At 41.0% G+C, this 13,730-nt stretch overlaps 1 protein-coding gene across 2 annotated transcripts; it reads right to left on the reverse strand.

The window, feature by feature from the left end:
- Nucleotides 1-84: 84 nt before the first annotated feature.
- On the reverse strand, nucleotides 85-13,553 carry LOC115178041 (polycomb protein suz12-B). 2 transcript variants are annotated; one of them, XM_029739060.1, is made up of 17 exons: nucleotides 13,269-13,553; nucleotides 12,653-12,797; nucleotides 12,267-12,313; nucleotides 8,629-8,693; nucleotides 8,134-8,202; nucleotides 7,796-7,845; nucleotides 7,556-7,641; nucleotides 7,196-7,430; nucleotides 6,649-6,754; nucleotides 6,290-6,395; nucleotides 5,834-6,011; nucleotides 5,248-5,336; nucleotides 4,861-5,004; nucleotides 3,365-3,522; nucleotides 2,807-3,005; nucleotides 2,364-2,464; nucleotides 85-2,035 (listed from the first exon to the last, which is right to left on the reverse strand). In XM_029739060.1, exons 2-17 carry the CDS (start codon nucleotides 12,780-12,782, stop codon nucleotides 1,708-1,710), a joined length of 2,091 nt encoding a protein of 696 aa, XP_029594920.1. In that variant the 5' UTR covers nucleotides 12,783-12,797; nucleotides 13,269-13,553; the 3' UTR covers nucleotides 85-1,707. The 2 variants fall into 2 exon arrangements, with proteins under 2 accessions (XP_029594920.1, XP_029594919.1); XM_029739059.1 differs by lacking the exon at nucleotides 13,269-13,553 and having other exon boundaries at nucleotides 2,385-2,464; nucleotides 12,653-12,827.
- Between the last annotated feature and the right edge of the window lie 177 nt (nucleotides 13,554-13,730).

The raw sequence follows: 13,730 nt of genomic DNA on the forward strand, positions 1-13,730 counted from the left end.
GTAGGCTAACCTACATTTTCTGAACATATTCAAATATTCTATATTTTTCATGAATGTTGATATCAGTTGAATAAAGAAAACTGACAAGGTCAAATGTATTTTATTTTAAATATAAAATCCCCATTTCCAAAGTTTATAACATAGTTCACGACTTCCAACGGTGGTTTGACAATATGGTGAATTGATTGTTTTCTACCCTTATATCCAGCCGAACAAAAACGTGCATAAAGGTACAAGGAAGTAAAAGACTGGTCCATGGAGTTGAGGGAAAAGGTGTTCAATGAAGCACCAAAACTACTGCTTTTGTTCAATTTGTGCACTCACACAACACAAAAACACAGCTAAGGCTTATACACCGCTTGTCATTTAAAGTTTTGAAATGATGCAACAACAAAAAATGTACACAGAACTGAGAGACTTACTGAAAATCACCCCCCTTTGGCATTTAAACAGAGCCTAATAGTAGGATAGACATGTATCAACTAGGACCCATTTCCAATGAACAAACAGCATATTGCCTTTGAAGAAAAATCCCACATGTCCATAATCAGTGATAATCAAGTTCACAATGGGATATAGCTAGATATTGACATTATTACAATGTATACAAAGTGTCTGTAAGGAGTGTTGTCCAACACTTCCCATCTCACCCGTTTATGAACATAAATGAACATCAAAAACAGCTTGAGTTCCCAATGTCCCTCAAGCCTAGTTAACCATAATACAGGTTCCAGCATGTCATAAAACGTCCATAGGTTGTAGTTCTGTTATCTGGGGTGTATTCATTAGTGCACATAGTAGCAAACCGTGGCAAAACATTTCACAACAGAAAACTTTTTTGCAACAAAAACAAGAATTTCCTATTGGACAAATGCAGGTAGGTCCCTCCCCGTTTTGTCCTGTTTGCTTCCGCTGGGTTCCTAGTGAACACACCCCTGTAAAAGAGCTAAGCAGTCTACATAAAAGGATGAGTGTGCTGGCAGTTTGTGGTTCATCTTGGCTTAATATCCTCAAGCTATGGATGCAGAGAGTAGCATCCGGTCGTGTGGAAAATATCAGAGTCCACTGATCCTCCATTACTCAAGATAGTATCAACAGAAACATGAGAAACAACATACATCAAATAAAATCCTGATAAGGTTTCAGGGGATTCAAGACAGACGGGGTGAATCTGACAATTGATGCAGTTGCGCAGAATAAAATAAAAATGGTAATTCAACTCAAGTTTAAAACAATTCACTAATACAAATTATTACCAAGTGCTAAAACAATAGTCAACTAAAAGGACCATTAGAGCCAAACAGACAGGGTTATGTGATACAGATCATCAGGAGTGACAATGTTACCAATATGCATGACTTACTGTATATCCACTCAATACAGTTTCTGATTACAATGTGATAACAAAGGCAGTCAAACCATGATTACAATACCTTTCAAGTGATTCCCCCAGTTTCTTCACACCCCCGAAACCACCAAGAATCACTAACCTGGCTACGGTGCATAATGACTTGGTAAAACCTCACATTATAGTGAGTCTTCATATGCCTGTGTTGTGTGTGTAGCTATATTTGTATGTCTTGAGTCAATTCAAGACAATCCGCCATTGACGTCTTCGTCCCACCTAGCTAAGCACCAAGGGTGACAGTTATAAAAATGAAAATGAATGGGTCGGATCGACTGCTGCCACCAAATGCCATCAGTTCATCAGTCAGTCACGGAGCTTTTTGTCCTCTTGCCGTGCTTGGTCCCACCACCCCCGCCAGAGCTGCAGGCGATTGCGGTGCCATTGCAGGCGCCCTCCATGAGGGCCCGGTCAGCCTGGTCGTCCGCCCCGGCGTCGGGCAGCTCCTCCTGGATGTGGCGGAGGCGGGACATGGCGCGGTCGATGGTGGCCACGGAGACCAGGTTGAAGTCGTGCATGCTGACCAGGTGCAGCAGAAAGTTGCGGCAGAGGTTGCGGCGGGCGATGTAGGCGCCGCACTTCTCCACGAACTGCATGCTGGCCTGGTTCATCTGGTTGTCGGCTATGAAGCTAGATACGGACAGGAAACAGAACACAACGGGAGGAAATGAGGTTAGAATACTGATTTACTAGAGAGAATGAGTCAGATTAAGGACAACTTTTTAAATACATTATCCTACTTTATTTGTATCACATGTTAGATGTAAACTCTCAAAGTGTCATGGCTTTATGTGGATTTCTAAATTACAGTAACATAAGGATGACTGTTTTTATCCTTACTTAGACATCATCTATAGCACATGTTAAGAGGTAAGCTCTTCAAGGTGATGTGGCTGTATGTGTATTTCTAAGATATCTACTATAGTGCCGTAAGAGGCTAGTGATTAGAGATACATACCCACAGCTTTTAGGTACATACCCATGCTTCATGACGTGCAGGTTCCACAGCTTCATCACCTCCTTCTCGCCCTCGTTGACATCTGTGAACTCCTCCAGTTGCTGTGGGTGGAAAACTCATAAATTAGTCAACGCAAAGACCAAAATCTACCAACACAACCAGAAGGTACATTTTAGTATAAGGGAAGCAAAGCCCAGCTGTAGTTCAAGCCGACACTCATTTCTGTTGGATTCATATAGGGTGTAATCCTATCTTGAGATGCTCGAATTTCATACATTGACATCAATGGGATACTCATTTGACATGCATCTATCTCAAGTTAAGATATGGGCCATTCTGTATAAACATCAGGCAGTCATTGTTATGTTTTTTTTTATTCACTTCTGTTCTACTCCATTGTACATAATCTCGGTCTGAGTGACAGTGTGAGCAGAGGGACTGACCGTGGCGGTCTTCTCTCTCAGCCACTCAGGGTCTCTCTCGTCCTCGCTGTCCACGTCCATCTCCTGGGGTCTGAGGGGCATGCAGCTGTCACTGTGGAAGTACAGGCGGTTGTGTCCGCTCACGTAGGTCCTCTGCTGCTCCAGCTCCCCATCCTCAGACTCCAGGAACTCTGACAGGCTGGGCTTCGTCCGCTTGGGCCTACAAGACAGGAGCAATGCATTAGGGGTCAGAGGCTGTTGTTAGGTACACACACGCAGGCAAGCTAGTGGACAAATAGTACCCGTGTACACATTCTCAGCTAGCCCTACGGCTGTGATGGTACCATCCAAGTGAGGATATATGAAATACGTTAGCCAATCAAAACAGCAGTTTTATTTTTTAAACATACAGCAAATACAAAAACTAAAATCCTTTCACATGATAACCCAGGAGGCTGACCATAGCCAAGTTCATCTTTTTATTTCAGTGCTTTGACTCTGACATGCGATCCTTGCTACGGGTTGACTGAGGGTGAGAGCCAGTGAGATGAAAGTGGAGACAGGAGACGCCTTCTTTACCTGCACACCAGTACGTGTGTCACGGCAGTCCTCTTGACGGGGCCGTTGCGGCTGAAAGCGAAGCCGGGCTGGCTGTGGATGTCCTGGGGGTTGCCCACGTAGGAGCCGTCGTAGCACTCATTGATGGACACGTCTATCCTAGCACCTTTAGGGTGAGGCTGGACACACAGTTCAATTCAATTAACTATTTATCAAACTCAAATAATCAACATATAGCATGCCAGGTACTTGGTAGTAGATGGCTTTAAAATCTCTTTGTTCTTAACTGTTTTTTTAACCTGTATAGGGTTAATCAAAAGACCAATTAGCATAGGTTAATTGTATTTGTATTTATTATGGATCCCCATTAGCTGCTGGGGTCCAGCAAAATTAAGGCAGTTATACTATTGTAAAAACATTACAACACATTTATTACAGAATTGCTCTATGTAGTACTGTGCACCTCCCATAGTCTGTTCTGGCCTTGGGGACCGTGAAGAGACCTCTTGTGGCATGTCTTGTGGGGTATGCATGGGTGTCTGAGCTGTGTGCCAGTAGTTTAGACAGACAGCTCGGTGTGTTCAATATGTCAATACCTCTCATAAATAAAAGTAGTGATGAAGTCAATCTCTCCTCCACTTTCAGCCAGGAGAGATTGACATGCATATTATTAATGTTAGCTCTCTGTGTACATCCAAGGACCAGCTGTGCTGCCCTGTTCTGAGCCAAATGCAATTTTCCCTCTTTGTGGTAATGCTGTTAAGAAGGTAGAGCAGCGCTTTATCATGGACAGACTTCTCCCCAACTTAGCTACTGTTGTATCAATATGTTTTGACCATGACAATCCAGGGTTACTCCAAGCAGTTTAGTCACCTCAATTATCCAGATTACAAGATTTAGTTGAGGTTTAGTGAATGATTTGTCCCAAATACAATGCTTTTAGTTTTTGAAATATTTAGGACTAACTTACTCCTTGCCACCCACTCTGAAACTAACTGCAGCTCTTTGTTAAGTGTTATAGTCATTTCAGTTGCTGTAGTAGCTGACGTGTATAGTGTTTTAAGTCATCTGCATACATAGATACACTGGCTTTACTCAAAGATTGAAAAAAGTAAGGGGCTAGACTGCTGCCCTGGGGAATTCCTGATTCTACCTGGATTATGTTGGAGAGGCTTCCATTAAAGAACACCCTCTGTGTTCTTTCTGTTAGACAGGTAACTCTTTATCCACAGTATAGCAGGAGGTGTAAAGCCATAACACGTTTTTCCAGCAGCCAACTATGATTGATAATGTCAAAAGCCACACTGAAGTCTAACAAAACAGCCCACACCATTTTTTTATCATCAAATTCACTCAGCTAATCATCAGTCATTTGTGTAAGTGCTGCGCTTGTTGAATGTCCTTCCCTATAAGCGTGCTGAAATAGGAAAACGTTCAAACATAGGAATCCTGTACACACACACACACACACACACACACACACACACACACACACACACAAAGCCCTAGTCTCTCACCACGTAATTGAAAATGAAGCGGCTGTGGGACTGTTTGAGGTGTTTCAGCAGGCTGTAAAGCTTCCTACAGTTCAGAGTGCACCAGGGACAGTGGAGGTCGTCTCTAGCCTCTGTCTGCTGCCGCGTGTTGTTGTTGTACAGGAACTGCCATGGGACAAAAAGATGGAAGTCCGTTACTGGTTTATTAATAAGTGAACCATTCTGAGTGATGCTGAAACAAGATTTTGTTTTACATTTAAGTATATTACGCTACTCTTCCCCTGTACCTAGAGCTGTATCATGATAATCATAACCAGGCGTCTGCTACACATTAGTGATGGATGAGGCGAGTTTCCCCCTTACTATGTAAAGCACTGTGAAACATTTCATATTGGTGCATAAACAGACCTGGTAAAATATACGCAGTTTCTGCCTGGGTTCACACAGGATCTGTTCTTTTTTCATCTGGATGTCTGTGCTGACAGAGGCCTTCACAGCTACAACAGGGAGGGGAAGGACAGATGAAGGAGTCAGAGGTTATTACATAGAAAAAAAAACATTTTTAGGGACACCGTTGTGCTAGTGATGCAGCTGCATGTCGGTCTGGTCAATTTTATTACACAGTTAAAGTCATAGTATATTTTTGGCTCTAGTATTGGTTAGATGGTGACCAAGGCTGTGTTTACACAGGCAGCCCAATTCAGATTTTTTCCCCCCTCGCTAATTTGCCATTTGACCAATCATATCAGATCTTTTTACGTCAGATATTTTTCAGAGCTGATCTGATTGGTCAAAACCCCAAAGAATGAAAAAACGATCAGAATTGGGCTGCCTGTGTAAACCCAGCCTTAGCTACACACATTTAGAGTCACGTCAAGGCAAGAGAACAGTATACTGAAATTGTTGTGAGTGTATCTAAATGGGAGGTTAAAATGTGTTGTTCCTTTTGGGTAAAAGCCAAGCAAGTTGCTATTGAGTGTGTTGTGTCTCTTACCCAGGGGGGCAGATTTGAGTGTGCTGGGCCTGCTCTCCATGGGGCTGGAGCCGTCAGAGTTGCGTGTGGCAAGGGGCTTGGCCACGGGGGCTGTGGACTTGTCGCTGGCGTCGCCTGTCCAGCGCAGAGTGAACTGCAGCGTGGGTCCCTGAGAAAACGTCTCGAACGGTGGCAGCCTCTGTGGGAGCAGAGCCGGAAACATTGTCTCAGTACCATCATACACACATTTCGATGTGGAGTGTCCTACTGATAGTTTAGTTGTCGTCCCCAACCCTGGTGCTGGAGAGCTACTGATTAAAACAACAGCTTGCCCAGCTCAGCACAACACCTGGTTCAGCTCTGCACAACAACACCTGATTCAATTAATCAACTGCTTGTCAAGACTGATTAGTGTAATTAAACCAGGCATTTTTAGTGCTGGTCTGAAACCAAAGCCTGCTAGGTTGGCACACTCACCTTCCCATCCAGAATGGTTTCCCATGTGGCTCGTTTCTTGCTGACGGGGCAGTCCTCCATCCCTTGCATGGACACTTCATATTCCCCATCCAGCAGCTGTAATCTCCTGCACGTGACAAGAGGTCCCCTATTAACTAGACGCTCTGAGTAATGCATTTAACATTGAGTGTGAACAGTTATAGAATATATGTGGTTGTGGTTTCAATTCAGAAATCGGGCTCAGATATTATAGCACCTTAAAAAGCCACTCACAAGTGGCTAAATATCCTTGAGGTCAAAGTGCAGCAGCAACTTGGTAATGACAGTTGCCACCTGGGGATAAATGATTACCATTTTGCCATATATGGTATGCTGTTTACCTGTTCTTGTCAAAGACGGTCATCTGTGCAACAAAGGTCTCTGTGGTCTCTCCGTCTTCTCTGTGGGCGGAGCTTCTCTTCTTTCTGCTGGGCACCTCTGTCACATCTAAACATGCAAAGACACCAAACAAACAAAAATTAGACATTTGCCTCATGAATATAATGCCACGTCATCAAAACAAAATGGTTGCCATATTATATATACAGTACCAGTTAAAAGTTTGGACACCTACTCATTCAAGGGTTGTTCATCATTTTTACTAATTTCTACATTGTAGAATAATAGTGAAGACATCAAAACTATGAAATAACACATATGTAATCATGTAGTAACCAGAAAAGTGTTAAACAAATCAAGATATATTTTATATTCTTAAAAGTAGCCACCCGTTGCCTTGATGACAGCTTTGCACACTATTGGCATTCTCTCAACTACCTTCATGAGGTAGTCTCCCTACAACTAATCTGTTTTCTCTCCAAACAAACACAGACATTCGATTTTAGTGAGTCATCCAACATCCATGAGGGTGTTTTTACAACTACTTGCCTATGTTCTCGTTGGCCTCGCCGTTCACAAGGCCGTTCATGTCCCTCCTCCCGGTGCGTAAGACCCTGAACAGGAGCGAGTAGGACTTGACCATGTGGCTGTTGCTGGGCTCAAACTCGTTACTGGACACCAGCAGGGAGGGCAGGGAACCGGGCTTGGTTTGTTTGCTGCAGTCAGGATTTAAAGGCACTTGCTTTTTACCTGTAGGCACTTGCTTCACCGGGCAGCTGACATCCTATGGAAAACGATGTTAAAGGACAAAAGTTAGGATTTTAGCTAGGAGGTGAGTTAGGAGTTTGGTTTATAAACAATTTCACTTGATTGAGACAATGTGAGAGAGAAACAAAGCCTTGTTTTTACCTTTCGTTTTTTATGGCAGACTTTGACAAGTAGCACCTCTAGAGAGACCGAGCTTTGTTCGTTTTCTGAATTCTGAGATGGCTTTTCTGTGAGAGGGAGAAAGTGAGAAAAAAAAGTGTCTTATGTTTCATCCTTTGTCTTTCGTTTTTGTACAAATATCACACCAACACATTGGTATAAGGCATACAAATACATTGCATTTGAACATGGTGCAAAACAGGAGAGTATTGATGGGCATACCATCCTTATGGAAGAATCCAGTGAAGGTAAGCTGCAGGTGCGAGGACAGGCTAGAAGAAACAGCAGTAATACAGTCAGAAAAGATGCAGAGCTGTGGTAACACTCCCAGGCACAAGTCACATAAGGCTCCCCACCCTTCCCACTGTTTCTCTCCTACTTGCCAGTCTCCACCTCTGATTACTTTACTGTCTAAATAAAGTGAAAACACCTAAAATAAAATACATTTAAAAGAAAAACTATAACTATATGACTCAATACTTTATAACTTATTATAAGCATGTACGAACCATTAAAACGTATAATACGTCTTATAATATGTTACGTCTCCTAACTCTTACCTGTGAGATTCCTGCTCTCCCTTCATCTTCTCAACTCTGAGCAGCATGTCATCCACCTTGAACGTTTTCCTGAGCACACAAGTTCAAGCACAGCTTAAGACCTTAGAAGTGGCTTTAACATTGATGAGATAAAAAAAATAAAAAAAAGTACAGTAGGACCTCAAAGATATGAACACGTCGGGAATGGAGGTCCATAAAATGGCCGTCCGTAACTTTGAAATCATCTCGATAACCGCATCTACCTTTATAGAAAATATAGATAGCGTAATTACACGTGTAAGCAAGGTGTACGCTTGTGTGTAGCCTACATAAGTTGGTTTTTGCATTTAATACATGCCCCGGTTTGATATTAACCGTTTGGTTACCGTCCGGTCTGTAAGTTTGAGGTTCTTATCTTTGAGGTTCTACTTTATACCATCTCTGATTAATGTCTTAATGTCTACCACATAAAAATAATCTGATCCCTTTCAGATCAATCAGAGAACAATATGTTACCTTTTGGCATTTGTTCGAGTGTTTCTGTGGGTCATGAAGGTAAGAGTCCTGTGCAAGAATATAGGCTAAAATGGAAGCATTTGGAGGTAAATCATTAATATACCAGACATTGTGAAAATGAGAAAGAAAAGAAAATTACATGTATATATCTATTGTTATATATACACAGTGCCTTCAGAAAGTATTCACACCCCTTGACTTTTTCCACATTTTGTTGTGTTTTGAAATGGACTGAATTTTTTGTCAACGATCTAAACAAAATACTATAATGTCAGAGTGGAAGAAAAATGTATAAACAATAATCACATTTATGGAAAATAAAACACTAATATATTTTGAATAGATAAGTATTCAACCCCTTGAGTCAATACAAGTTACAATCACAGCAATTACAACTATGAGTCTCTCTGTGTAAGTATATTTGATTTGTTTTATTCAATTCAGTCTGGTATGAGAACGGTAGCCCCTATCTGCAAAAGCTGGGTGTCTGCGGAAAGCTGAGTATCTTGGCTATTGACCTGTGCCTTAAAATCGTTGGTATTGCTTATTACCATATATGGGCATACGAATGTATAAGGGCAGGCCAAGCGAATGACCTCATTTCAAGATGGCTGCTACCTCCATTGCAGTTAGCGTTGTGAAGCATAAACATAATAAACACGGAATACGTCTATACACACCTGGAAGCAGTTTTTTTTAATTTAACCTTTATTTAACTAGACAAGTCAGTTAAGAACAAATTCTTATTTACAATGATGGCCTAGGAACAGTGGGTTAACTGCCTTGTTCAGGAGCAGAACGACAGATTTTTACCTTGTCAGCTTGGGGATTCAATTTAGCAACCTTTTGGTTACTGGCCCAACGCTCTAACCACTAGGCTACCTGCCTCCCCTGTGACCTACCATTATTGATCACTAGCCCCGAGAGTCAAAATGTTTCATTTTGTTATGGTCTGTTTCATATTAGTTCACCGTTTGCGGTTCTAAGTTTCATCCTTGTAACTTTGGAAAGGCCACTAAACTCTCATGGCCATTGCTTATTTGTGGTTCTCACCTCTGCCTTTGTCTCCAAAGTGTTACTGATATATAAATATATCTCTTTATTTTATTTACCACAGAGTGGAGGATACAGATGATTTAGATGATGACGTTTGGGAGCCACCCCTCCCCAGCAAGCACCCCCCCACTGCTATGTCAATCACCCCACTTTTCATAGACCTATTGAAAAAGAAAATAGGGGCTTGTGGCAGTATTCGTCCTAACAGAATCGATTTCCCCAAGACCAAGGTAAACGACATGACAAAGACAGCGGAGAGGGGGGCCATACGTTGGATCAGAAATAACAAGCTGCTTTTTGTGAAATGGAAGGACACTAGGGAAGTAACCATGTTCACCACACAGCATAAGGCATTCAATAACAACCATGTCTCAAGAAGGGTGAAAAAGGAAGAATGTTCCCATTCCTGTTTCTGTGAAGGATTACAGTGCCAGCATGGGGGGTGTCGACCTATCTGATGCTCTGATAGGCTAGTACCAGGCTAATACCAGGCTCCTACCAGGTCCTCCACAAGACCAGGAAGTGGTATAAGACTTTTTTTTATTGCTACAGTAAATGCTTCCATTCTCCACAAGCAGATGTCTAAAGCAAAAAAGGTCAAACCCCTCTCTCCCAGTTGGCCTTCAGAGAGCAGCTGGTGTTGGAAATGGCTGAATTGGGGGCCCAAAGCAACCTCACAACCATCACAAGACCCCCCCACTCAAGGTGAGCGCCACTATCCAACACACATGCCAAAAGACAAAAGGAAGAACTGCAAGTATTGTACAAAACACCTTGGGAGGAAAAAGGGTGAAATGTCAGATTTTCTGTCTAAAATGCCAGTTCGCTTTTTGTTTCCTGGCAGAGAGGGACTGCTTCAAAGACTATCACAACATGCACAAGCTATGCTGAAAGTGAAATCTAATCATCTAGACCTGGGATGTAAAACGAAAACTAATGTAATTTGTAAATAGTTCAGCTTATTTCTATTTTTGCACCGTTTTTAGTGAAGGACACGTGTGTAACCAACTTCGTGTGTAACCAACTTTGTGTTTGATAAGACATTTTTATGTATTTTTGAATGTATATCTGTTGCTTTTATATTGTTTTTGTAAACAGTTCACTTGTATGTTGGTCCAATACATTGGACATGCCTAGGCTAAACGTTCAGGCACTTGGGAGGTCGAAAAAAACACTTGGATATCCCCTGTATGTCCCCCAACACCACCACAATGTTTGAGAGAGGTTGGTGTTGTAGAAATTTCGTTTTTAGAGTGAAAAATAACTTTTAGGCACATCCAGTGTGCAAAAACAGTGCAATTACCACATTCTGACAATTTGGAGAGGTTGAAAGGACACTTGAATGTACCCTGGATACCACATAACACCACCACAATGTTTGAGTGAGGTTGATATGGTATAAATTGTTTTTATATTGAACGAATAGCATTTAGGGATTGCAAATATGTAATAGCACTGGAATTATCTAATTTACAGACATTTGCCACTTTGAAGAAGTTTAGGGAAATGTCCTGTGACCACACTTGGAAATGTCCTGTGACCACACCTAACACCACTTACTAAAACATCTGCCCATTTCAAGTTGTTAGGTCTATCAATCTCATTTTTTTCTGATACTGTTCCAGCTCTGGGCCTCAATAATTCACTTATAGCTTGTCAATGAAAGATTACTTTCAAAATAATGTCATTTTTATTTTGTGTGTGCTTGATCTTGTGTATTCTAAACTATGTAACTCCTATCTATCTTCTGATCATTTCCTCAATCTCCCAGATGTCTTCCAAATATAGCATGTTTTGGCATGTCAGAATCATGTAATTACACATGAATAGCAGTTCCTTTTGTCTATTTAGGTGGAAATAAAAGTTTTGCCATTACATCTAAGAGGTTCAACTCTGGAACTGCTTTAAAGTCCCCATTGGCCTCATGGTGAAATCCCTGAGCGGTTTCCTTACTCTCCGGCAACTGAATTAGAAAGGACGTCTGTATCTTTGTAGTGACTGAATGTATTGATACACCATCCAAAGTGTAATTATTAACTTCACTATGCCCAAAGGGATATTCAATGTCAGTTTTTTATTCTTTTTTCATTCATCTACCAATAGGTGTCGTTCGTTGCGAGGCATTGAAAAACCTTCCTGGTCTTTGTGGTTGAATATGTGCTTGAAATCCATTACTCGACCGAGGGACGTTACAGAAAATTGTATGTGTGGGGTAGTCATTCAAAAATCACATTATACACCACTATTGCACACAGAGTTATTCCATGCAATTAATTATCTGACCTGTTAAGCAAAGTTTTACTCCTGAAGTTTTTTAGGCTTGCCACAACAATGGGGTTAAATACTTATTGACTCAAGACATTTCAGCTTTTTGTTTAAATTTTTTTGTTAATATTTCTAAAAACATAATTCCACTTTGACATTATGGGTTATTTTATGTAGACCAGTGACACACAATCGAAATGTAATCCAATTCAGGCTGTAACACAACAAAATATGGAAAAAGTCAAAGGGTTTGAATACTTTCTGAAGGACCTGTACATTTTGTATATATGTATATTATGGATGTAATATTTGCTTACTGCAATCAGGTTCCTTGTGCGGAGAAATCTGTAGATTTGAGTTGGTTCTGCAAATACATCATAACAATAATCATAGCCTGCTCAACAATTTGTTTTGATTTTAGTAAGAATTTAATAGAATTGTGGTATGAATGTATTTACAGAGCTGTAACGTATTACAGAGCTGCACAGATATATAGCCTATGCATGTTATGGTTCCAGGCCCACTTTCTAATCAAATTTAGTCAGAGATAGGCCTCATATTAGTCAGTGTCATTGATATTAGTTGTGAGAAAAGTAGACAACAGTAACAAAATCCAAATTATACTCAATTGGTCATTTTCAAAGATTTTCACCTGGCTTAAAATCGTTACTTCCTGTTATAAGTGAAAAGTCATGAAACTCACTTTCAAAGGCCTGTAGAAACAACTCATGGTCGGCTTGAATCTGCTCCATCTTCGGCTTCTTCACCGTGGTCATTACAGTTGTCGAGGCCGGATAGACGGCGCCGTTCGCTTTACAACTGGTCCCACTCATGACTTCACCTGAATGCTGTAGATGGTGCATCCATGCAGATGAAACAAACATTATTATGGTCCTTTTCAAAACAAAGGAAGCATAATCATATCAGCTAACGTTAGTTGGGTTAGCAAGCTAGCTAACCTACTTCAGTATTGGCTTTGTATAACATTCTATTTTTCCACTTCAACATCCTATAAGAATATGAAAGATCATAGCTAACTACACATATAATTTTTTTTGTAAGAAATATAGAGATAAACACATATTAGCAAGCTACCGTAATTTGTCTCAAATTCCAGCATCTGGATTTTTGTTAGCTAGTTAGCCAGCAAGGCTAACTAGCTAGCATAAACAAACGGTCAAAATAGCTAGCTAGTAAACGTGTGGGAGTGATATTCGAAACGGGTATAACACAAAATTATTCTTTGCTATCTGACTGTACAACATTGAAGCTAACCTTGCTAGCATTAGCTAAGATTAGCTAGCCAGCTAGAGACTCACCAACACAGGCAACCCATGAAATTAGCAAGGAAGCAAGCTGCTGCTAGCTAAACTAGCATAGTGGGTTAACGAGAAGAAATCCCAAATGTTGCGGTCCAGTATTCCTTCCAACGATTCACACAAAGTCGACTAGTAAAGTACATCCATCATATGTACATAAAAATAATAGATTATGTTATTGATTACATGAAAACCATTAAAACTTCAGATGAGCTACACGTTATTCTAAAATCGTGTGGTCTTTACTGGACATCTAGAAATACCTCTCATCCAATAGAAATTCGAATATGTAATTTGAGACTTGTGATTGGGCAGACACAACTGTAAGTGACACCATCATGTTCGGTGGAAGAGGCAAATTGCCGCTCGCTTTCTCTTGCTTTTCAACGATTATGCGGGAAATCTTTCCACCCACCGGGCATGATTCATGAAGCTTGTTTACTTTTCAGCCTAGCCGTTTGC

Source organism: Salmo trutta, chromosome 38 (genome assembly GCF_901001165.1).
Source record: "Salmo trutta chromosome 38, fSalTru1.1, whole genome shotgun sequence".
Lineage (NCBI taxonomy): Eukaryota > Metazoa > Chordata > Actinopteri > Salmoniformes > Salmonidae > Salmo > Salmo trutta.

Coding starts and splice junctions, on each gene's coding strand:
- LOC115178041 (XM_029739059.1), bottom strand. CDS start 12,812: ATGCACCATCTACAGCATTCAGGTGAAGTCATGAGTGGGACCAGTTGT. Junction 7,431..7,555: donor TCTGCCATAAAAAACGAAAG/GTAAAAACAAGG, acceptor CGTTTTCCATAG/GATGTCAGCTGCCCGGTGAA. Junction 5,337..5,833: donor ACTCAAATCTGCCCCCCTGG/GTAAGAGACACA, acceptor TCCCTGTTGTAG/CTGTGAAGGCCTCTGTCAGC.